We start from the raw sequence: 26,319 nt of genomic DNA on the forward strand, positions 1-26,319 counted from the left end.
TGCATCTTCTGGAGGCCATATGTCTGATGGAATGATCCTATTTATCTGGCACAAATATTTTTGCAAATCCTTATAATTGTAAGGATTTGAATTAACCTCAGAAAAATATGTTCTATGAATCCAGGCACTAGGAAATGATCCTAATTGTGTTGTTGGACCATTCTGCATAAAATACTGAGGCTTGTAAAAGATAATCATAATATATTCTGCCCTGGTATCTTTGAGTTGTTCTTTCATGATCATGCCAATCCATTGTTCTAAAGAATATAACTATTTAAAGAAAATAGCCAAATTCTTCATTTCTGGACTGGCTTCATCTTGGGCGGCCATTGTCAGAAAATATAAGAGATCTTCAATGAAGAACTCTAATCCAATGTGGAACAAATGGGTCAAATACCACATCATCCATTTTAATTTATCAGGAAATTCAGTGAATTGAATTTTAAGTGGATGGATGAATGGATATTCTAGATGGAGGCCTAATGGTTTAAGAAAGAGTTTGCCAAAGTTTCGAAAGATACTAAGCTAGTAAGAAAGCATTATATTTCTGGCCTCTTTGTGAAATCTCTTTTCCATAATTAAACTCAACACTTTTGGAGGATGTTCTAGGTGTGAATTTGGAAGGTAAGACATGGAAAAAGGATATGGTGGGGATTAAGTTTTCTTGGATTTTGATGATGAAGGTAAGGCTTAATGGGTCTGAATTTTTTTCTTTCAAATTATTAACATTCCACTCAATTTTTTATTCAAGTTAAGCACTGAATTTAAAAATTATTTTCATATTCGAGTTTGATTTTATATTATTCGTTTTCAAAAATTTAAACTCCAACGTGAAAGCAATTATCAAGTTAAAATTTCAATGTGGAACAACTGTTAAGTTCAAAGTCTAAATAAAAAAAAGTTTAGGTCTCAGTATAGAAATAGTTGATAAGTTCAGGCCCCAAATGTTAATTTAACCTTAAAATATAGATATTTCTTTTTCAGCTGAACGAAAAATATCTCTCCATACATAACAATCTTATGAGAAAAAACAAAAAGAAAAATAAAAGAAGAAAAGAAACACAGTGATAAATCAATAATGATAGCCAGTGGGGTTCCAATTTACGAACTATCAGTCCCAAAAAGTTGTAATTTTTATGAAAAATTCAGTTCAAGCAAATCAAACCCAAGGTAAATTCCATGAAAATCTTTCGGAATTTTGTATAAACTAAAAGATTTATGATTGATTTTTTTTTTAAAGGTTGGGGCTGAAATGGAGCGAGGTAAGATGTTGTAGAAACCAAAAGATTGGAGGAAAATCAAAATCAAAATCAAACAAAAACTACTATGAGTTACTTGGAATCCCTTTCGATTCCAATATGCTGCAAATTAAAGAAGCTTATAGAAAGCTGCAAAAGAAGTATCATCCTGATATTGCAGGCCAAGAGGTTAGTTTACTTCCTCTCAATTTCTTATTCTAAATTTTTATTAAATTGATAGCTTTCTTTATTCAAAAACTCGAAAGTAAGTGTTGGATATGGATCATATTTTCATTCAAATGATTACTATTGTTAAAAGTTTTAATTTTTGCCTCAATATATTGCTCACTTTTATTGTATAATTATGGTAAAAGTTTCGTGGAGGGACTTAAATCGCATTTTATCTTTTTACTCAAAAATGAGGAATTTAGTCTCAATATCTCAGATTGAAATTCTTTTAAATATCTATTTATATTGTTAAAAATTAGCGCCACATGTACCTCATGCTGATATTCATTCACAAATTTTTAACAATAGATATGAATGAAAGTTTTAATAGAAGAACTAATTTGTTTTTCTATCTAATGTATAAGGAGTAATTTGCTCATCTTTTTAGTAGAGGGAGCAAAATACAATCTGACTAGCCTGCATGGTACTTTTATCATAGAAGGACTAATTCGCTCTTTGACCTATAATATTGGGAACTTCCAAATGGTTTAACTATCTATTCCTTATATTAATGGTTTGAATTTAATTCAAATTTTACTTTTGCATTTTTGATGGGTTAATTTTGTTATATTTGTTTAGGGACATGAATACACTCTAATGCTGAATGAAGCCTATAAAGTACTGATAAAAGATGATCAAAGGAAGGAATATGATGCTTCCATTGGTTCAATGAAAGCAAAATTTGGAAGCAATGTATCTGGTTTTAGCTCTTGGAAAGGGCCCTTAAGACCCCAAGCTTTATTTGTTGATGCAAACAATTGCATAGGTTGTTCCTTTTTAACCTATTTTTATGTCCCATTTATTGCAAGTTTTATGTTTATGTTCCAAATTCGAGCCTAGCTCCATTGACATCCACGTTTGCAGGTTGCAGAGAATGTGTCCACCATGCAAGCAACACATTCGAAATGGACGAGGCTCTCGGATGTGCTCGAGTTAAGGTTCAATATGGAGACGATGATCGTAAAATCGATGTAAAGAAGCATGTTAATGCTGTGTGTAGAATCTAATTGTTGTAAAAATGCATAATTTTGGAACCAAGTTTTTGCAGGTTTCAGTTGATTCATGCCCAGTGAACTGCATACATTGGGTGGACAGTGAAGAACTGGCAGTGCTTGAGTTCTTGATACAACCTCAGCTAAAGGAAGGGTATGGAGTATTTGGAGGAGGTTGGGAAAGGCCCTCAAATGTATTTATGGCAGCTAACGCTTTCACCAAGCAGTTAAAACAACAAGCTGAGGCTGCTCAAGGACAACACAAAAATGGTAATAAAATTCCCAAAAAATGTTCATGGAAATGAATGCTTTCAACTTTCTATTTTGTACTTGTCTCATTCCATTGCCATCCATAGCTTTAATCTCTACATTACTGAATTCACTGTTGTATATGGTTTATGGGGGTACAAGTCCTGTACTAGGCCTCTACTAAAAAAAATAAGTAAATTAGTCTCTATACGTTATATCAAAGAGCAAACTGATCCATCTGTTAAAAGTTTCATCTATTTCCACGATTAAAAATTGGTCCATGTACATAAGCATGAGGTATATGTGGCACGCCACATATTACTATCTGATTATTTTGTCAACCATGCCAGTTTTTAACATTACAAATGGATGGAATTTTTAACAAAAAGAACCAATTTGCTCTTTGATTTAACGTACAAGAATTAATTTGTCCATTTTTTGAATAGAGAGGGTAAAATGTAATCCAACTCCTAATACAGGGCCTCCATGATACTTTTACTGGTTTATGGTATTTGTTTATCTGGTTATTTTAACTGCTGCAGGGAGAGTGAGATCAGTTGAAGAAGAAGAGACCCCTGCTCAAGCTGAGGCTCGAGTCAATGCTACCATGAAATTGAACATGGAAAGATTCAACAAAATTTGGGGTAAATGTAAACATTTTTTTATAATCTAATATAGGGATTTGAAGGGACAAAAATGCGAGGCAGGAATCTTAATGATTATATTGAACTGCATATGGTCTAATGAAGGACGGTGTAAATTGCCTACATGGATATATTAAAATCTAAAGAATATGTCATCATATGATTATTTCTCTTTCAGTCCATAATAAACTTATTTAAAATCTAATTCTTTTATCCAAATTCGAACATTTGTATAATATTTAGAAAATTTTAAATAATAAAATGAGGACATTTGTGGTAGAGTTTTTAATTTTTCAATGGGAGTTAAAAGATCTTCATGTTTCCTAATTATTTATTTAAATATTAATTAGGGGCACATGATAGTTTTTTTTTTTTAACTTATGAAGTTAAAATACTTTATCATTAATATACTAAATAATTATCTTAAAAGGACGAAATCTATTTTTAAATAAAGATTCTATCAAGTAAGACTAACTTCGAAAATTCATCTAAAACCTCACAAAAACCTATCTAATTTCACTTAATGTGATTTCTATGGTTTTGATGTTTATCTTCAACTTACAAACTTCTAATCACTTACTATAACCCAACAACAAAACTACAAAAATTAATCTGTCCCCCCAAGAGTAAGATTGACGTGAAACAAAAGAAAAATAGGTGGAAAAATGTTGAAATCTTAATTTTAAGAATTGAAATGTTCTTGAATGATGATGAAATCAATGAAAATTATACTTTGATGACATGCGATTTCAAGATTGAGAGAGAATCGAAGATAAAATTTCCTGATGAATCTCTCAAGCATGCGTGAAATGAAGAAGGGACAATTGTTCCCTCCTACCATTTTTAACAAATGGGTTATTTGCTAAAATGCCTTTAGTGAGTAATTACCACGTAAACCTTTTCTTATGTCCTAAAGCATGTTTCTAACTTTTAGACATTTGACGACCCTTAAATTTACTTTTTATTACAAAATAGTCTATACCTCAAATTACTAATTTTATGATACTAACAAATTTAACAATAATAACTAATGAAAATTTACTTATATCAAATTATAAAAATAACACAAAAATTGTTCTCGAAAAACATCGCAGTTTAAATTCTCAAAATGTCACGACATTTTGATACCAAAATTTTGAGATATTACACAAACATCTATGATCCTTTCTTCTCCACACAAATGATTGCCTTTCTTTGTGAGCAGTGTCAAGAGCAGTTATAACTACAATCATATTTGCCTATTTTAACCTTAGATCTCTTAACATCGTGAAGCATCTTGCTTTGATATGCCTAAGTACTCCACAATAATGACACACGTTCCAGTGACTATGGTTCACTTGCTTGTTTGTATGGATCAACATCGCCTTCTTAGAGCATTATCCATGATCAGTGTTATTTGTAGCTTTGACAAACATTGTAGCAGTCTGTACAACAACCTTTCCTTTCTTTTCGATGTATCCTAGGGCATTCTTTCTTGAGCTTTTCTCTCAACAGTTAGTATTTCATCAAGTTTCCCACTACTAGCATTGAATTCATCCAACATAGACTAAGTTCCTTCCATGTAGTGTAACACCCCTCGTACGACTCGGTCGTTAGGTTCAAGCTAAAGGATGCCATATTCATTGCCGGAGTAACTACAATCAAATACACAATAAGTAACCATTCATACATGCAATTAAGTGTTAAGCACATTTAAACCATGTTAAACAATCAATTCCGAGTCTTAATCAAGCTTATGAAAGCTCTTTTGTCAACCCAAGCTCGAAACATGACCAAATTGTAAATTTTAAAATTTCAGGACCGATGTCGTGATGTCATCACTTCTATGTCGGGATGTCGCCAAAACAATATTATAACACCCTATTACCTGGTTTGATCATCAGGTTCGAGCAATGGAATGTAACATTCATTGCCTGGGCAATTTTCATTATTCATTTCGTAATTAAATCAAACACACGGATATAAACATACATACAAATTGAATTAGCCTAAATCTAGCATACGATGGTCAAAATTTGAAGTCTGAACATGAAATAGGACTCAATTGCACAATTTCAAAACTTTGGGAGCAGGTATCAATACTTTGTGAAAGTATTTTTTCTAAAAAGTATAGATACTTGGTGCAAAGTATAGATATTTTGTGCAAAGTATTGATACCTTGACTTGGTACCGATATCAAATAACATTATGTTTGTATGATAAATTGATTCAAATGGTTATGTATCGATACCTTTCCAGAGCATCAATACTTTCTTGCCAAAATGGTAAAAAAAACTTCCTTTTACATGCCCAAACCATTTTAGTTCAAATGGTGCCTTATAAACCTGTAAAAACTAGCCAATTACATCAACGAATCATCCATTCATAATAACACAAACATGCCAATCATTCCAACACAACTAATTCATACCAAACCCTCAATTTCATATATATAATCAATTTCTCAATCCCAAATATGTGAAAGCCTATTTCATCACAAAACTGATTCAATTACAAATTTACAATGATATATAATAATTTCAAAACTATTCAATTTTGTCCTTATCGCTAACAATCAATTCAAATAAACTCCATTCAACTTGTTTTATCATTTTAAACATACCTTATGAACTTACCATGCAACACAGTTCATAAGCGCATCAATTGAAAATGTTTGAATTATAGAAATACAAACTGTAAACTCCGAGCTATTTGTCGACGACCTTATTCTTTCTCTTCCTTTTCAAGAAATCCAGGTCTTCATTAGCTATGGAATAAATAAATATACAAAAATTTCAATATATAGTCAATAATACACTTAATTGTAAATTTACACAAAATTTGCATTTTATTCAACTTAGTCCTTAAAATCAAGACTAACATAACTTTCAAGTTAGAACTCCAAATTAAATTATGATTTCAATATAATCCATTAGGGACCTCTTATTTCCCATTTATACAATCAATTTTACAAATTATTTAGTTCGGTCCCTAATGTACAAAACTATCAATTAACTTTGCAATTTAGTCCTTTTTCACTTCTAAGCTTAAAATCTATTGATTTAGTACCTAAAAAATTCAAGAATTCAACCTTGGCATCGTTCTCAACCTTTAACACTTCCGAAAACTAACACACATGTTAGATAGATTAAGTTTTTGGGATTTCAAAAACGTAAAAATTACAAGAAAATGACTAAACTACACTAACCAATTGATAGCTTGAACCCAATAAATTTTTTTTCCAAAACTATGACTTCCTCATTGCCCCTAATCATGCTTGGAAAGATAGAGAAGACAATGTCTTTCTCTTTCTTTCCATTTCCAAGATTTTATCTTTCTTTAAGCTTATTTTAATTAAAATTTTCTTGAAAAATTCATAAAAACTAAGACATTACCATCCACTATAGATTAAGGAGGTATAATTGCCTTTTTAATCCCTTCCATTTGTTTCTAATTAAAATTTCTCAAACAATTAAACTTTTACTAGTTTTACGATTTATCCCGTATACTTTAATTTATCACTAATTCAATAAAATTACTTATCCAAAATTCAATTCACTTCTAAAATAACTCTATAAATAATTAATAAAATATTTACGGTCTTGGTTTAAAAAAATGGGGTCCTAAAATCAAAATTTTCAACATCACTAATTTTAGGATCGTTACACTTGTGTCACGGGGATAGACCTTTCGTCTCGCGATCCGTGTGGCCTTAGGGGATTCGTTCATCCAAACTCGCCTAAGTCAGCCTTTACTCAAGTGAGGATTCCTTAAGAACTCCTTCAAGGCACCAAATTGAAGAGCGGAAGTGATTTATGCCAAAAGAAGAACAACAAAGAACAACAGAAAGAGCGCACACAAAGTGTTTAAGTAAATGCTCTCAATTCTCTTATTCACAAAGAATAATGAAACAATGAATGGAGTGTGTAGAAATGTGGGGGAGGCTCTCTATTTATAGTTGAGGTCCCCCAAAATCGACGGGCAAGATACATTTACCTCGACGGACGAGATTAACCATATCCCTTTATTCTAGGGATTTACAAGATATGCCATATCAAATCTAATCTAATCTAATCTTTACAAGATATGATTCCCTCAATATTCTAAGATTAGTTACCAAATTAGCCTAAGTTGCCATATCTTCATTATCGGGCCAACCAGGTTTCAATCTGACAGGCTTCTCCAACAGTTCTTTGAATCGGGCTAGTTCTCGTGAGCCAAATGATCCCTATCTAAACGATAGACCTCCATTGGATGTATTTGGTGCAATGATCACTGGATTTAAACTGCGGCCTGTGACACTTGTACCTTAATTAACTATCAATTAAATAAAAATACCAAACCAAACCTTAATATATTTCTATACTAGCCTCATAAATATTAAATATTTACGATTACAGTTTACTAAAATGGCGATGAGGAAAGATGCTTGTCGGGACGAGGACTCTATTTTTGGTAAAAATAACCATTCGGTACATATTTCAAAGCTTCCAACCAAACCTACAACATTTGTACCAAACACCAAATGCAATTGATGCAAAACATACCTAAAACCATACCCAACAAGCTTAAACACTCAATTCAACTTCTTAACAATATATTCAATACATTTTCATCAATTAAACTTCAACATTTCAATACCAATTAGCATATTAACCAAAACATTCAAAGGCCTATTTTTACCTATACCAAATCAATCAACACATGCCATTTCACTTTCAATACATACACCATTCATTCACCTACACTTTTATAACATAATTTATGAACCAAAATACCATTCACTAATATGTAAATTAAGCATATCAACAAGTTATACCTTTTCAATTGGGTATTAACCAATTCCAAATCATGCATTTTTAATTTACATACTAATTGTTAGGTTCATGTTTTAACTTACCAATGTATCCAACATTGCTTAGTCAATATCGACCAATTCACTAGCTATGTACATCATTCAAATTCAACATATACTAAAATCATTACCATGTTCAATTTAACAAGACTTTTATACATTTAAGTAAGTAAGAAGACACCTATATACATGCAATACCCTAAGGTTTAAAATGATCAAACATCTACCGATTCGATGATAGGATAGTGTGAGCTTCAAGTGACCAAGCTTGACGCATTTTGCAAGGGAATGATCTAAAAGGAAAAGGGAAAAACAACTACGTAAGCATATGAAATGCTTAGTAAGTTCATAGGAGTTAAACAAAAAAACTTACCTTATCTTTCAATTGAACACACTAAGCTACTAATCTTGGACTAATTTGGCTAGACATGATAATTCAAAACATCAACAAGGTGAGCTTAAACATATAATCAAACCATGTAATATCATAAGTGTTTAACATGCCATTTTATGTCATAACAAGTAACAAACTCAAATCTCATTCAATCCAAAAGTAGTGTAAACACATATATATCAAGTATTTGTACTCAAATCATTCAATAATCTTTCATTTGAACATTGAGTTTATTCCATTTCATTTCAATTTCTTATTTCAAATATAATATTTTGTTGGATCCGGTGCCCCGAGTGTAGTATATTTGTTTGTAAACTTGTAATTTTTTCGAGCAAATTGGTTAATAAAACAAGTTCATTGATTACATTAATAAAACTTGTATAATTATCCTCATACAGTTTTTGCACTTAAAGTAAAATGGAAGCAAATGTTGCTAATTAGTTGTCTAACATTTAAACTAATACTAGACAATATTTTGTGGTTGGATCATAATATGGAAAGAAAATTTATATTAGTAGACGAACCAAAACATGTCCTTAGTCTAATAAAAAATGAGCAAACTGGTTGAAAGATTAATATGTCATCTATCAAGTCTAATTGGGAAGATGCTTTGTCTTGGGCATTAGAGCGGATGACTCCTAGAAGATAAAAACATAGATGTGACTGACTGGATTGATAGTACATCTGGCTGATCCGGAGCGTTTAGATCGGTTTCTAACATAAAACTAACACTAAAATCAGTAAGGGTTGACCACCTATGGCTTTTGGAAGCATTTAACCAAATTAGAAAAAAATTAGTCAAACAAAAACGATGCTAGAAAAAAAGCACTTACGCACTCCGATTCCTAGATCTGAGTTTACGATAAGAACAAAATCGAATGCACACTCAAACGTCGATATGAAGGGCTGTTTCAATAAGGTGCCAATGAGGAAAAATGAAAGCAAGACTAGGTGGAAAAGGTGCCAAAAAAACCACTAATGGTGTTTTAAGGGGCGACAACACCACAAACAAGAGCAACAATGGTGGTTGTTTTATGCAGCTAGAGGAGGGGTAAATGGCAGCAAGAATGGAGCGATTATGGTGCTCAAAAACCATAGTGAGGTTGCTAGAAATTGGTAGCAAAAAGGGGAAAAAAATCCAGAAAGGACAATATAAGAAAGAAAAAAAGAAAACAAAAGAAAAGAAGAGGAAGAGAAAAAAAAGGAAAGACGATAAAAAAGAGAAAGAAAGGGGAAAAATTGAAAAAAAAATGAACAAATTAATTTTCAAAAGCTGATAAGTCAACAGATAAACTAAAGATAATTGCTAAATTTTTAGTTTTTTTTAATAAAAATGACCTTAAAAATTTGATTAATTACGACAATTGTGGGCGAAACAAATGGCCATACAACAATTGTATGGTGACTAGGATGAGTCATGCAATGAACTTTAGGGGTGGATTTCAGCAATGGTGGAGTACGTCCCACGAACTGTCGTGGACTTGCATACGTTGCCTTATAGAGGCTCGGATAGACAACTGGAATTGGGGAGAAGAGTTTTTCTTCGATTGTTCTAGACTTTCGGTCTATGTGTTAAGGCATTCTCCCACTGCAAACCACTTGTGTAGGTTGACGAAACGTGACTTTATGGGAAATACAAGTAGATACTTTTGATTACAGTTGCACAAGACGGTAATTGAGATGAACTATTGATCACTTTCGCCATTATGGAGTCAGAGAACTCCGAATCATGATAATTTTTCATTAGGAACTTACGGAGGCATGTTGTCAGGCAAGACAACATTTGCATTGTCTTTGACAGATCGAAGGGCCTTGTTGCTGCAATTCGACAATTCGAGGTTTTGTGGAGGTCCGTTTACTGCATTCTCCATATCACTGTCAACTTTCACATGGAGTAAAAGAACAAAGACTAACGCAAACAAATCGTGAACATGGGTAAACATATCATATTTAAATTTGTATATGTAAATATTTCGAGTTCATTTACTAAAACGGATGGTAACATATTTTATCGAAATACATACGTAGGGTAAGAGCTGGAACCACATTGCTTCAGACATAAGCTGGCGAGGTTAAAGACTGATATAACGAGGTTCGGTCCTTCTCTCAGACAGTGGTTGGATAGCATAGAGCCGTGACAAAGAGTTCAATGTTTTGATGAGGGGTACCAATATGGTCATATGACGATCAACCTCGCTGAGGCCGTTAATTCTATCTTGAGGCGTGTCACTTGGAAATTTCATTGATTTTTTCAACCACATTTTATAGGATAACAACCTTGATGCCAGAAATAAGGTTGAGACAAGCAAAATAGTTGGAGTCAGGACATGTGCACGTCGAAGATGTTAGTAATTCCATGAAAGAGAACTCTTATAGGGCGAGGACGATGAGTGCAAAACTATATTCCCGGAACTTGGAAACTTTTTGAGTGACAGAGTACATCGGTTGTCGGTCGAGGATCCCACCACAATCCTACAGAGTTGATATCCAAAATAGGAGGTGTGAGTGCGAGAGGTTCCAAGCACTACGGTACCCGTGTGCGCATGTGGTTATAGCGTGTGCAACCTTCACTTTGAATTCGAAACAAACACATTAGCACTTAAACTTGGGAAAATATTATCCACACTTATGAGTTGTTAAATGTTAAGTATAATTTTTCTTAACCTATTTACAAGTGGCCACGTATTTAGTTGGTTCCTAATAGTCGCCTAAAATGGCATCCTGTACATATTCCAAGATTGCAGCAGTCCCACACAACTGGCCCAAGACTCATTGAGGCCTTGTTACAAGTGGCTTACGGTACAATATGACCAACACTACTGATCCTCAACTGTAAGTACCAGTACGATGGAAATCCTCCAATAGAGGCAAGTTCTTTAAGTGGACCCTATTAGACGTGTTGTTTGACAAAAGTACACCCCAATCAGCTGCATAATATAGGCTCGAGAAGCACACATCACCTCGTGCTCAGTGACAGTGCTTGGTAACTCCTTGAAATTTGCTCTCAACCATGCCAATGTCAAGCACGTGAAGTTCAGTTTCCCATCACTAGGGGACCGTCCAAGCAATCTATGGCATACTATTGAAGGGTCCAACACTTTGCTTCGGCTCGTGACCATTTCGCCATCAACTCGTAACCCAAGTTGCATAGTGACGTCTTCCAATGTGATTATGCACTCCTTGCACGAAAAAATAAAGGTGTGGGTCTTCGGCCACCACTGCTCAACCAAGGCAGATATTAGGTTCGCCTTCAGGTCAAACCTCTGGATCAATGCGACGTCCCCAAACCCCACAAACTGTAAGTATGACATGACCCACTTTTCTGGATCATATTTGGAAAAATGAAACCGCGACATCAAAACTCGATACCCATCCTGTATGGTAAAATTTTTATAAAAAAAAATGATAAATCAAATATCTATATAATTTAAACATGAAATTGTCAATGTTTTCAAGTAATTCTCAAATCTATTTGCTTCTTCGTACCTACTATATACTATATTAAAGTTTTCTTGAAGAGTAGGAACAACCCAATGGCATAGAAAACATTACAATCACATTGCTCTTTTCTAAACTTAAAACATTTCATTAAAAAAATTGTTTGTGCACTATTTCTTAAAAAAATTAAAATATGCACATTACTTTTGAGAAAAAATGCAAAACAAAACAATTTTTTTTAAAAAAGGGTAAACTAGTAAAATAATCATTTTTGTTTGTCTCAAGTTACATTTTAGTCACTTATGTTTAAAATGTTACGTTTAAGTTACTTACGTTATTGTGTTGTAACATTTTAGTCATTAAGCCGCTAGTTGTTGTTAACGGTGTAACAGTAAACTGATGTGATACGATAAATCATCATTTCAAACAAAAAATTTTGGTTAAATTATACAATTGGTCTCCATATTTTTTTTCCTTTTGAGCAATTTAATTTTTTTTCTTTTATGTTCTTTTTAACTTTTTTTTCTTTTTTCTTTTCATTTTCTTTTGCTTTTCCCCCTGTCTTCCTCCATTCTCCATCTCTTTTATGTTCTCTTAACTTTCTTTTTTTTTCTTTTATGTTCCCTTCTCCCTTCCTTATATTCCAATCGCAGTTTCAAGAGCTGCCTCAATTGATTTTCATGCAACTATGCCCTTAAATCTATCATATGGTTAAATGCTACAAATTAACAAGTAACCTTTAATTGACAGTTTGACATAATTTGCAGATGCATCATGTTTGAAATCCCAATTTTTTGAATTAGTTATTGGATCATTGAAGCGAAACAACTTTGCATATGCCTCATGTTTGAAATCACATATCTTTGAATTAATTATGTGGAAAACAAAGATGAAGAATTGAGGAAAACAAAAGGAGAAGCAGAAGAGAATGAAAAAAAAGAAGAAATTAAAATAACATAAAAGAAATTATTTTTTCCTTATTTATAAATAACTTTTTTTTATTTATAGATAAAATTTTTTTAGTTGAACAATTAATTGTATGTGTGTATATTTGCTTCTATATTAATCTTATTGTAAAAAAGGAATTTAAAAAAAATCATGGTAAGAATTTTACGATATTGTCTCATCTCAGTTACTTGATCTACGACCTTAAATTTTAAGCATGCATTACAAATTCCTTTTTTTTTGGGTTATTCAATTTTTGGTTCGTAGAAAGATTTAGTGTCATTTGACTGGAGCATTCTTTATTTTTCCTTATTTAAATTTGGATTTCTCAAAAGTCTCTTCATTCTTTGAAATTTGGGTAAACTACAAAATAGTCATTTTGTTTGCTTCAGATTACATTTAGTCACTTATGTTTGAAATGTTACTTTCTAGTCACTTACGTTATCGTTTTGTTACGAAGTGGTCCATCTACCGTTAAACTCCGTTACCTCCCTAACGACAGTCCTGCATGGTAGTTCAAATGGGTTTTAAATGCCAACTTGGATGTCCAGTTGCTAGAATGAAAATATGTTTTTAATTAAATAAATTTAATTTGGACTGCCACATAAGACATCCAAGTTGGCATTTAAAACCCATTTGGACTGCCACGTAGCTCCGCCGTTAGGGAAAATGTAACATTTCAAACATAAGTGACTAAAATGTAATCTGAGGCAAACAAAAGTGACTATTTTTATAGTTTACCCTTGAGTTTTTTATTGCTTGATAGCTTGTTTTTCTTTTACTGATTTTTATTAATTAAATTTTCATATGAAAATATTTTGAAACCAATCCATTGTTTCCATTTTAATTGAAACATTATATTTAACCAGTTATAATGAAATCAATTTATTCATTAAATTCATTAAAACCTAAAAGTCAACCAAATTTTTGTTATATGACAATATGATAATAATTGCAATATGGATGACCAATTTTATCATAAAGAAATATTCAGTAATATTGAATAATTCATAGAATTTAATATGCACATTCCGCACCTCAAATCTGGTCGGGATTGTCCGACCCGAATCCGAAACATCGCATTAGCCACTTGCGTGACCTCCTTACCGACCACCAATCACACCGTAAAATTACCTTTCACACCTCACAATAATTCATGCATAATAATCAATTGGCAATTAAAAACTAACACACAAACCCTAGAATCATGCTTTTCTAGCGAAAACTATTAGAATATCAACCGAATCATTATTTGACATACATCATACAAAGAAATCGTGAACATTAAATCAAGCATAAATTAAGTTTATAGAGTATTATTTAAAACAATATTTCCCTAAAAAAAAATTTGAAAGAACCAATAAAAGCCGATAAGTAAAACTCAAGAAATTTAAAACAAAGGTTCAAGGACTAAATCGTAAATTTGGAAAAATATTCAGAAAATCTTTTTGCAAAATTAAAAGTAGATTTATGAAATTAAACATATGAGACTTAAACTTGAAAAATTTCAAGGCATTTCAGAGCATTTAGGGACTCTAATTACATAGCATAAGAATCAAGACTCAATTGCAAAACTAGCAATGCCATTCAAAACCAACAGTTTGTCACGTCATGACCACGCGAAACCCCACGTCGCAACATGCCCTGACGATTCCCCTCATGATGACGATGCAAAAAAGGGCGTTCCAAAATTGACCCCTTGTTACGACGTCATACCAACGTCGTCACAACATCACCTGTAATTTTTGCAGAAACAACCCAAAACCTACGTATGACACTTTGGCACACAACTTAACATATAATTTCGTGCATTTAGGCCTATTTCTCATTTCTAACAGGTTATATAGCATACATAGATCATATAAAACATGCCCAATCACCATAATCCATACAATAACATAATTTTACATCTTAAGTAATTGGTTATGCTAGCATGCATTGCTAAAGTCACAATTCAATTACTCAACATACTAAACTTACATATCATGCATTTTCAAAAGAAATACCTGTTCATTTTGTACCATTTGGTTAAACATATCAAAACATCCGACATACCATTTAAGCATCTAGATCATTATTTTAACTTCAAGTCATACAGCATTCACCACAATTAAACAATCACAAACCAATTATAAATGTCCTTAAAAATAGTCCATAAAATGTCCATTTACAAACCAAATAAGTAATAAAGTCTAATCCCTCAAGAATAGTCCACATTGCCATCATTTTCATAGTTAGAAACCACATCACATACTTAATAGGATAACCTTATTTGGATCACTTGGCTTGCTCACTTCTCCTCCTTGCTATTGCTACTTTTTTGCAAAGTAAACATATAAGAGTGTGAGCTTAACTAAACTTAGTGAATGCTCAAAGACTGCCACAATTAAACACATAATCCATAGTTAAAAGAAATCATACTAGCAACCGTTCATGGCATCACCATGAATATAACATTATATCATTTCATATTGATATATTGACATCTGGTGACTATGAAACATGTATCAAATATAATGCATTGGATAAACGGGTGTCCAAACACAACCAATGACTCCAAGAGTCTAACATATCCCATGAAGTGTAACATATTGCTAACAATCTCCAAGCACAACCAACATATCCCATTGTATGGAGCTAAGCTCAACATTCCCTTTTCTCTCCAACATATCTCGAGGCCTCAACACCAAAACATAAGCATATAGGTGAGTACTCACAAATCCTATGACATGCCAACTATATCAAATGGTTCCAAGAGATCACAATGTCAACATATCCATTTAAACACATATAGTTACTATTTTATGCACACTTTCACTTATCATTTACATATAATCATAACATTTTTGTATTCAATTATAATGCACTTTTCAAGTGCTCACATAATGCTTAATGAGCCATAAGCCTCATATCATATTCAACCATAAGAACATAGCATTTGCAATGACATCTCAATATGCATCACATGTCATATCACATTTCATAGGCATATTTGCATAATAATAATAGATTGATTAAGGAAACTTATACTCGAAACTTAGATTAGATGTTTAGGCCAACCTAAGCTCCCATTTAACTTAAGGAATCGAGCCTAGAAGTAGTAATTTCGACCACTCACTTGATTGCTTTCTTTCAATTGTCGAAGGCTAGATAAACTTTTCTTTGCCCTTTGATTTGTTCGCACAGGCTCCCGTTGGATTAGACAATTTGCATAAATATTTAAAAAATTACAAACTCATTATTTATAACCTTAATCACATTCAAACAACATGAAGAATCACAGATCTATGCTTTTCCCCTCCTAATATTAAAATCTAACTAGTTTGTCGAAAGACGGGATTTTATTATTCAATTTTTGTTTTTAAACCTTAAACTTGTTTCTAAAATCCTAAACATTATTATAGATCTAAGTTATCAAAAGCACTTAATTTATCAAATCTAACTTTTCAAAAATTTAAGCATGCAAGACCAATCAAAGAGTAAGTTGAGTTTACAAACCTTATAATTAGTTTAGAATAAGTTGAAAATCAATTTAAAATATCAAGTTAACTTCATATTTCGAGTTTCACCATCTTTAAGCCAATTTTCGATCTGAAAGCTTTAGATCTATTAAAATCTCGTAAGAATTGATCAAATCTCGAATTATGAAAACAACAAGCTTAGATTTAACAATATGAATCAGAACATTACCTCAATTTAAGAAGAACGACGAAGTGTAGATCTAATTCAGTGAAAAATGTTTGAGAAACAATGAAGAAACAAAGAATTTTCCTTAAGATTGAAGGAAGAAATGATGTTGGGAAGGCTAGAAAATTAGTAGGGATGAGTTAATTTTTAGAGAAAAACTCAGATTTGGGTTTGTGAAATTTTTTAAATGAGGTGAGAAAAGAGGGAATGTGGGAATGGGTGTTTAAATAGCTAAAAAAACTAATTTTTAAAAATAGGGGAAATTTCCTCTTAAAAACTTTCAGCTTTCAGCATGAACCTTTTTTCAAATTAGTCCTTAGGTTTTAATTAAACCTATATTCCTAATTATTTTTAAATTCGGTTTTGTTTTTAAAATCCGTTTTAAGAAAATTAATAGTCGAACCTTTAATTTTAATTTCCTAACGAGATTTTAGTCCCAATTATTATTTTATAAAATTTTATTTAATAACTATGATCCTAATTTAGGAATCCAAATCGAATATCCGATCCACTAATCCAATTTTACTAACTCGACTTTTGGGATGTGACACACTTCTAATTTATATAGTGCTTAATCAATAAGATTACATTATATTGGTGTTAAATAATAATTTTACAATGTAAAAAGTAAATATAAATACTAAACGATGACTGAAAAATAACATTTAATAAAATAGAATATCTAATTAATGTATTTATATAACACTATTATACACCATTAGATTCGAATTTATCTTACCAACAACACCTAATCTTTTTTTTATTTCACCTGTAATTGAAGTCTTAGGGTGAACTTTTTTGATAATCTTTACTTTCAATTTTAAAAATTTTTGAGGAAAATTGAAATGGAAAGCAAGAGATTAGGGTTATTATAAAGATTAAATTTTTATGCTTGAAATTCTTTGAGTACTTGAAATCAACCAAGAAAAAATACCAAAATTTTAGAATGAAATGGTTGACCAATTTTTCAATCAATAAAAATAACTAGCTAATTGTTGTGCGGAAGGCTGTAAAAGAGTAAAATTATTGTACTTAAAAATCACACTAAGTTCAATTCCTAGGAAAGAGAGGTGGATCATAATGATCACTTAAGTACCAGGTCTTTCCTAGCCAGAATTTCCCTCAATCGTAATTTAATAGCACAATAAATCACTACAATCACACTCACAATTCATGCAAAATAATACAATAAAGAAGACAAGAATTTAACGAGGTTCAGCAAATTTTACCTACGTCCTTGGGCACTACCAAATATATTTCACTCCAAAATACAAGGGAGAATTTACAAAGAGAGAGAGAGAAAACAATGCCTTAAGTAGAGAATGGCAAATTTGGGATGATGAAGAAGAGAAATGGTTAGGCCTATTTATAGTTGAGGTTCAGGGATCAAAATTGCAATTATCTTATGCCAAATCTCAATCCCACTTTTGGTGCCTTAAATCTCATATTTTTGATACCCATATCTTTCTAATACCTATATCTTTTTGATACCCATATCTTTGACTTTCTATAAATATGGATGATTTCCAATAATCTCCACCTTGAAGATTTGATTCGAATAATCTTATCTTCACACAATTCTCTCTGTATTTGTCAACAACACTTGATAGTGCCTTCTTCAACTGTTAAACATGCCCTTTCATAAACTGATCAAATCACTTGTACCACTGCCTCGGAGATTGTTTCAATCCATAAAATGACTTTGTCAGTTTGCAAACCCAAATTTCTTTATCAGCAACCTTGAATCCATCTGGCTGAGTCATATAGATTTCCTCTTCCAAATCATCGTGTAAAAATGCGGTTTTCACATCAAGCTGAACTAGTTCAAGGTCATATTGTGCAACCAAGGCTAGCAAAATCCGAATAGACGAATGCTTCACAACTGGAGAAAGCACTTCATTGTAGTCTATTCCTTCTTTCTAAGCATAACCCTTTGTTGCCAATCTAGCCTTGTATCAAACTTCATTTTTACCAGGAAATCCTTCTTTCTTTGCATATACCCATTTGCATCCAATTGCCTTCTTTCCTTTGGGTAGTGTCACCAACTCCCAAGTCCTATTATTATGAAGAGACTGCATTTTTTCATTCATAGCTTGCTTCCACTTTACACCATCAAGGTTACTTCTTGCTTCTGTGCAAGTAGAAGGAATATCATCATCTGCAATTGGAAGTGCATAGGCCACCATATCATCAAAGCGAGCAGGCATACGAATCTCTCTTCTTGACATCCTATATGCAATTGAATCATGTTGCTGTACAAGTTCTTGGGTTGAAACTTCTTCATCATTTGTTCCTTCAATATTTGCTGGATCATCATTAACCTTTTCAAGCTCCACCTGCTACAAAGTGCCACTGGTTTTGTTATCCTTTTGTGAATCCTTGTTCTTCATCATGGTTGATTCATCAAAAGTCACATCTCTACTGAAAACAATCTTCCTTGTATCAGGACACCAGAGACGGTATCCTTTTACTCCACCAGTTATACCCATGAATAATGCTTTCTTTGCTATTGGGTCTAACTTAGATTCTTTTACATGATAATATGCAGTGGAACCAAAAACATGTAAAGAATCATAATCAGTAGCAGGTTTACTAGCCCACCTTTCCATAGGAGTTTTTCTATTTATTGCAGCTGATGGAAACTGGTTAATTAGATGACACGCATATGTAACTGCTTCAGCCCAAAATTCCTTGCCCAATCTAGCGTTGGACAACATACATCGAACTTTCTCCAGTATAGTCTGATTCATACGTTCTGCCACCCCATTCTGTTGTGGTGTATCTCAAACAGTGAAGTCTCGCACAATGCCCTCATCTTGACATACTTGTAGAAATGGATCATTCTTATACTCAGTACCATTGTCTGATCGAAGTCGTTTGACCTTTCGACCAGTCTAGGTCTCCACCATCTTCTTCCATTTTAGAAATGCATCCAAAACTTCATTTTTCCTTTTCATTAGATACACCCATACTTTTCATGAATAATCATCAAAATAAGTAACAAAATAGTGCATACCTCCCAAAGAAGCCACTTTAGTAGGTCCCCACACATCACTGTGAACGTAGTCCAGAATTCCTTTTGTATTGTGAATTGCTGAACCAAATTTTATCCTTATCTGCTCGCCTAGAACACAATGTCCATAGAATTCCAATTCGTAAGAATTTGCACCTTTCAACAAGCCTTGCTTCGCCAAACTCTGTAAAGCTTTTTCACCAGTATGTCCCAATCGCATATGCCATAACCTGGTAGCCTCTGAATCTGCATCTTTCGCAGAAGCTGTTTATGTTGATCCAATAACTGTACTTCTATATAAATAGTACATGTTATTCCTTCTTGTGCCTTTCATCACCGTCAATACCCCGGCTACTACCTTTAGTAATCCATCTCGCAAAGTGATTGTGAGCCCTTTAGATTCTAGGACCCCTAATGAGATGAGATTTTTCTTCAAGCTAGGTATGTAGCGAACATCTGTCAAGACTTGAATTGAGCTGTCGTGATTCTTCAATCGGATTGTACCTACTCCCATTGTCTTACAAGCACTGTCATTGCCCATCAAAACAACTCCACTTTCTATTTCTTTAAGACTAGAAAACCAATCCTTATTAGGACACATATGGTAAGTACATCCCGAATCCAAAATCCACTCATCTGTATGACATGCCATTGCCATGCCAACCAAGCTAAAGTCTGACTCATCATGCTCCGCTACACATGCATCAAAAATAGCCTTGCCCTTTTGTAACTTAGGACAATTCTTTTTCCAATGCCCTTTCTCAAGACAAAAAGTACATTCATCTTTGGCAGGTCTCCCTTTGGACTTACTCCTTCTACCAGATTTGTTGCTGTGCGAATGACCTCTTATTGTTAAGACTTATGTAGTTATATCTCTGTGATCTTTTTTTTATCTTTCTTTCGAGTCTTATATCTATACAACGCACTACAGACTGCATCAAATGTGATTGTATCCTTCCCATGAAGCAATGTGGTGGTAAGATGATCATATTCATCAGGAAGAGAATTCAACAACAATAATGCCTTGTCTTCAGCTTCAAATTTCTCATCCAAATTTAGCAAGTCTGCTAAAATTTTATTGAATGAATTCACATGGTCATTCATCGACATACCGGGTGCATACGTGAATCGATAAAGTTTCTTTTCATATAAAGTCTATTTTCAAGACTTTTTGTTAGAAACTTTTCTTTCAGTGTATCCCACAACTTCTTCGCTGATGTCTCCCTCATGACAGAGTACTTCTGCTCTTTGGCCAAACATAGGCGAATTGTTCCACATGCCTGTCTATTGATCTTGGCCCACTCCTTGTCATCCATCTTGGTAGGCTTTTCTTCAAGGGCTATATCCAGCTCTTGCTGACATAAGACATCTAGGATCTCACATTGCCGCATACCAAAATTATTGGTACCATCAAATTTCTCTACTTCAAATTTTGCATTGGTCACAGTAGTCTTTGCTGATGGCGATGCCTTTTTCATTTTTCTCCTCAATCCTAACTATTGTACGTGAACAGTGCCGTGACCGATCGTATTCCCCAAGTACGAATCTAGCTCTGATACCAATTGTTGTGCGGAAGCGTGTAAAAGAGTAAAATTATTATACTAAAAAATCACACTAAGTTCAATTCCCAGGAAAGAGATGTGGATCACAATGATCACTTAAGTACCAGGTCTCTCCTTGCCAGAATATCCCTCAATCGTAATTTAATAGCACAATAAATCACTACAATCACACTCACAATTCATGCAGAATAATACAATAAAGAACACAAGAATTTAACGAGGTTCAGCAAATTTTGCCTACGTCTTCGGGCACTACCAAATATATTTCACTCCAAAATACAAATGAGAATTTACAAAGAGAGAGAGAGAGAAAACAATGCCTTAAGTAGAGAATGGGAAATTTGGGATGATGAAGAAGAGAAATGGTTATGCCTATTTATAGTTGAGGTTCAGAGATCAAAATTGCAATTATCTTATGCCAAATCTCAATCCAACTTTTGGTGCCTTAAATCTCAGATTTTGATACCCTTATCTTTCTGATACCTATATCTTTCTGATACCCATATCTTTGACTTTATATAAATATGGATGATTTCCAATACTAATACCCAAATTAATTAATCTTAATAACCCTAATCTCTTGTTTCCATGTCAATTGTTTTGCTCAAAAAAAAAAGAAATTAAATCTGAAACCATAATACTTTAATTAAATGGTGAAAAGGAAAAAGAGGGAAAAATTAGGTTTTGTTTGTTTTATTTTAATAATGTAAGATAAATATAAAATTTAAGGTTCAAAACTATTTATTTTGATCTAATGACTAAGATATTTTGATTCTCATGATAATAGAAAATGTTGATTAGAAAATTACGTAATTAATTGAAGTTTTTCCTAAAAAAAGTTTTATTTCCAATGAATATATTAAATTTAATAAAAATTATGATTATCTTGAAATTAATGTTATTTGTAATTATTTGTCTGCCTCAACAAATTATAAAGACAAACGACATTATTCTAAGTATCCTACATAAGCAAGGTTTGCTTATTTGGAGAGATCCGCTTTGGTGTATATATATATTAGATTATAAAATTTTCAAATGTTTTATTTATTTAGTTATTTTATTTTTCAACCCTATCAAATAATAAAATTATTATTATTTCTTTACATTTTCTCATCTTTCTTTTCTTTAATCTTCAATTCTCCACTTTTTTATTTTTGTCTATTTAATCATATAATCTGAAGTTTGATTTTTACTCATATAATTGATCATTATTATCGATAATAAATACCTAAATTGTGACAAGAAAAACTTTAATTCGGGCCCGCGAGGGTGAAGTATTTAGCCATTTAATCAAAATAATATTGCAGGGACCAATTAATGGTGTTTCGATCAATCACAATTAAGCAATTATGTGGTTGTCCAAATTACACTATAATTATCTAAAAGCAAATTCTAAATCTATAGGATCATTTTACCAATAAAGGCATATTTTCAACTTTATTTATAGAAATGGACCGAAAACTACAAAACACATCCACGTAAGAGCGTTTTAAGGAGAAATTTCAGCAAATCGCGTCCTTGAGGGAGCGATTTTGCCATGTCAGCACAAAACGAGCTGACATGGATGCGCTTTGCTGACGTGGCAAAATCGCTCCCTCAGGGACGCGTTTTAGCCCATGTTTTTCTAGGGTTAGGGCTATTTGCATGTTTAGTGCCTAGGGTTTGTGGGGGGTTTTAGGATTGTAGTGTTAGTGTTTTGTTAAAATAATTTAGGGTTTTATTTATTTAGTGTTTAAAATTTTAAAAAATAAATCAAGGTTTAGAGTTTTTTAAAATAATTAAATTAGGTTTTAGGGGTTTTAAATAAATAAATAAAATTAGGGTTTAGATTTTTTAAGAAAATTAATTAAATTAGGGTTTAATTTTTTTAAATAATTTTGTGTTTAGGTTAAGAGTTTAGAAAAAAATATTGACAAGAAGGATTTTATTTTTTTTATAGTAGTTCCTAAAAAAATAATTTTAAGAAGATGGTTCTAAAAAAATAGTTTCAAAAACGCTTCAAGCAGGATGCATTGTTAGCAAAATTACTGAAAAAAGCTCCCACGTGGATGCTCTTTTTCTACAGCAGTTCCTAAAAAAATAATTTTGAGAAGACGGTTTTGAAAAAATAGTGTCGAAAATGCTTCAAGCAGGATGCACTGTCAGCAAAATTACTGAAAAAAGCTCCCACGTGGACGGTCTTTTTCTACAGTAGTTTCTACAAAATAATTTTGAGACGACGGTTCTGAAAAAATAGTGTAAAAAATGCTTCAAACAAGATTCATTGTTAGCAAAATTTTTGAAAAAAGCTCTCACGTGGACACTTTTTTTCTACAGTAGTTTCTAAAAAAATAATTTTGGGAAGACTGTTCTAAAATAATAGTGTCAAATATGCTTCAAACAAGATGCACTGTTAGCAAAATTTTTGAAAAAAGCTTCCACGTGGACGCTCGTTTACTACAGTAGTTCCTGTTTGGCCTTAAGTTATAAATGAATCAAATTTCATTCTTATGTTGCATAAGTTATAGCAAGAAAAATTAGAGAGACTAAGCAGAATAGAAGTTAAAGATGAGTGAACGTATTAATGCTGTTATTTACTATGATGGTGAGGTCCATGACACCGAGAACGACGTTGTTTTTTTCTATCGGAGAACACAACGCGATTGGTTTTTAACCAGAACATAGATTTGACAGAACTTCATAAAAGACTTAGGCGCAAAATCTTCGGAATGACACCAATGAGAGTTTCATCTATTAAGTATCAACTTTGTGCTTCGGTTGATCCCGTGACATATGACTCATTTGATATCAAAAGTAGTCGTAGCTTGGAGGCGATGGTACAGACTCATCTCGTTAGTGGATCACCCTATCTAGAGTTATATGTACAATTTTCATCGCCAAATGAAACATTTACGACTTCAACATCTACTGCTGTTCGAGAGGAATATAGACCCCCTACCCGACACTCCATTAGTGGGAGGCAGAACACGGAAACGCCCATGTTTAGTGGTAGTATGAAATATATAACTCATGCACGACACTCAGTTAGTGGATGAGACATGTACCTTGATGGGTCGATGTTCGATGCTGGAAATACGTACTGGGGGAATGACATCAACTTTTAGTGGTTGGCAATCCACATCTGATTGGGGACATTACGAAACATCCACAAGAAGGGATGATATACTCCTTACGACGTCCACCGACGAGGAGACCTCATACGTTGCAGATGATGGTGGGTTGGATGATGAGTCCGATGTGGATCCACCTCGAGAGCCCAGCCCTGATAGTGTAAAAGTTACATTATTTTCTAAACCGGAGCTTGTTCCAACCGAACCTAAACACAGTGAAAGGGGTACAGATGAAGAAGAAGAGAATTCGTGATTCAGGGTGTACTTGTCTCTAGCCCAAATGCATAATATCGATCTATCAGCAGATGATGTGTTGGAGTTTCTAGATCTACCACACAGTAGGCGTGACCGTAGAAGTTCGTCATTAGATTCGGATGAATTGGAAGTTGGTAAGGAGTTTTCCAGTAAGGATAGTTTTCTTGGTACATTGAAACAACATAGCATCATGAATGGGGTTGACTACCATGTGGTTAAATCCAAATCTGAGAAGTTCGAGGCCAAGTGTGCAGTGCAAGATGGTACATGTTCATGAAAAATCATGGTTTCAGTTAGGAAAAAGATAGGCTTGTGGGAGATAAAAAAGTACAAAGGTCCATATACCTGTGTTGTCGATACAATATCACTAGGGGACCGTCCAAGCAATCTATGGCATACTAGTAGTGTCAGGTGCTGGATAGGTACGTTCTAGGTTGCATAATAGACCTTAAAATAGGCCCTACGTACTTCAACGACCGATTGCTCCGTGGATGCCAAGTGTTCAAGCCTCTGTTCTGGAGTTTTAAGTAATGCTGGGACGTATTTGTGTATTGCAAGCTATTGGTACAAATTGATGGTACCTTTATGTATAGTAGATATACCGATCTGCTATTGCTACCTGTGGCACAGGATGGCGGTGGGAGAATCCTTCCAATTGCATTTGCAATAACACCAGGGGAGTCAAGTGATGACTGGGATTTCTTTCTTTCTAAGTTAAGGAGGCATGTCTGTCCCTAACTTGATATCTGCGTTATATTGGATCGGGGGCACTGGAATACTAGTGGCAATTGAGTGGTAGGGAAGCCTATGGGATTGCACACACCATCAGTATTGTCTAAGACACATTACGTCCAACTACTACGGGTAATATTGGTCTACCACTGAACGACGACAAGTGACCAACATGAGTATTTAATATCTATTAATATAATTTCGTTTGTAATATTCAATTTATTCTGAATGGAAGAGTGGCATGTAATTTTCGCTATCAACTTATATTGGCAGTGTAAGAGATCAATAAGGACCGTTTTCATGAGATGTTAAGGATTTTAAGGTTAGTTAACAAACAAGACGTAGACTTCCTTTGTAACAGATCTTTCAATTAGTGGACACAAGCATACGGTGATGGCTTACGATATGGTCATATAACCTCAAACCTGGCTGAATGCATAAATTTTATTCTAAAAGGAATATGCCATTTGCCGATAACCTCGGTTGTGTGAGAGACATATTTTCTTTTGGCGGCACTATTTCCAAAGCAAGCTGCGAGTTATAAAGGCCAAATGCAAGGAGGCCATGTGTGGTGCCGAAAGGTATTGTAAGAAATTAACAAGGGGAATGCATGGACAACACTATGCACACAGTGTGTCATGGTCGTGACAACCTATGGTTTCATGTGACGGAGTTTGACAGACCGAACCAAGGTATTACTGGCGGGCAATATCGTGTACACTTGAGAAATAGGACTTGCGACTGTGGGACGTTTGACGCACTTCGTTATCCATGCGCTCATGCAATTATAGCTTGTTAGAATCTCCGTTTGGATCCCATAAGCTATGTCGACGAAGTGTACAAAATAGAATACATGTACAATGTGTGGAGACACATATTCCCACCGGCCCTAGATGAGTGTAAGTGGCCATCTGTATCGCTTGCTTCGTTTAAGTTGTTATCGGATATAGAATTGCTTCGCAAACTAAAAGGTCGACCTTGCTCGAGTAGAATATATA

General features: G+C 33.5%; 1 protein-coding gene across 2 annotated transcripts; it reads left to right on the forward strand.

Moving 5' to 3' along the window:
- Positions 1 to 1,002: 1,002 nt before the first annotated feature.
- Positions 1,003 to 3,509, forward strand: LOC105798343 (chaperone protein dnaJ C76, chloroplastic). 2 transcript variants are annotated; one of them, XM_012628379.2, is made up of 6 exons: positions 1,003 to 1,170; positions 1,241 to 1,427; positions 2,046 to 2,232; positions 2,331 to 2,437; positions 2,506 to 2,728; positions 3,250 to 3,509. In XM_012628379.2, exons 1-6 carry the CDS (start codon positions 1,079 to 1,081, stop codon positions 3,378 to 3,380), a joined length of 927 nt encoding a protein of 308 aa, XP_012483833.1. In that variant the 5' UTR covers positions 1,003 to 1,078; the 3' UTR covers positions 3,381 to 3,509. The 2 variants fall into 2 exon arrangements, with proteins under 2 accessions (XP_012483833.1, XP_012483834.1); XM_012628380.2 differs by having other exon boundaries at positions 2,515 to 2,728.
- Positions 3,510 to 26,319: the final 22,810 nt, after the last annotated feature.

The sequence above is a fragment of the Gossypium raimondii genome, chromosome 9 (assembly GCF_025698545.1).
Source record: "Gossypium raimondii isolate GPD5lz chromosome 9, ASM2569854v1, whole genome shotgun sequence".
NCBI classification, from domain to species: domain Eukaryota; kingdom Viridiplantae; phylum Streptophyta; class Magnoliopsida; order Malvales; family Malvaceae; genus Gossypium; species Gossypium raimondii.

Coding starts and splice junctions, on each gene's coding strand:
- LOC105798343 (XM_012628379.2), top strand. CDS start 1,079: ATGATAGCCAGTGGGGTTCCAATTTACGAACTATCAGTCCCAAAAAGT. Junction 1,171..1,240: donor TCAAGCAAATCAAACCCAAG/GTAAATTCCATG, acceptor TTTTTTTTAAAG/GTTGGGGCTGAAATGGAGCG. Junction 2,729..3,249: donor TCAAGGACAACACAAAAATG/GTAATAAAATTC, acceptor TAACTGCTGCAG/GGAGAGTGAGATCAGTTGAA.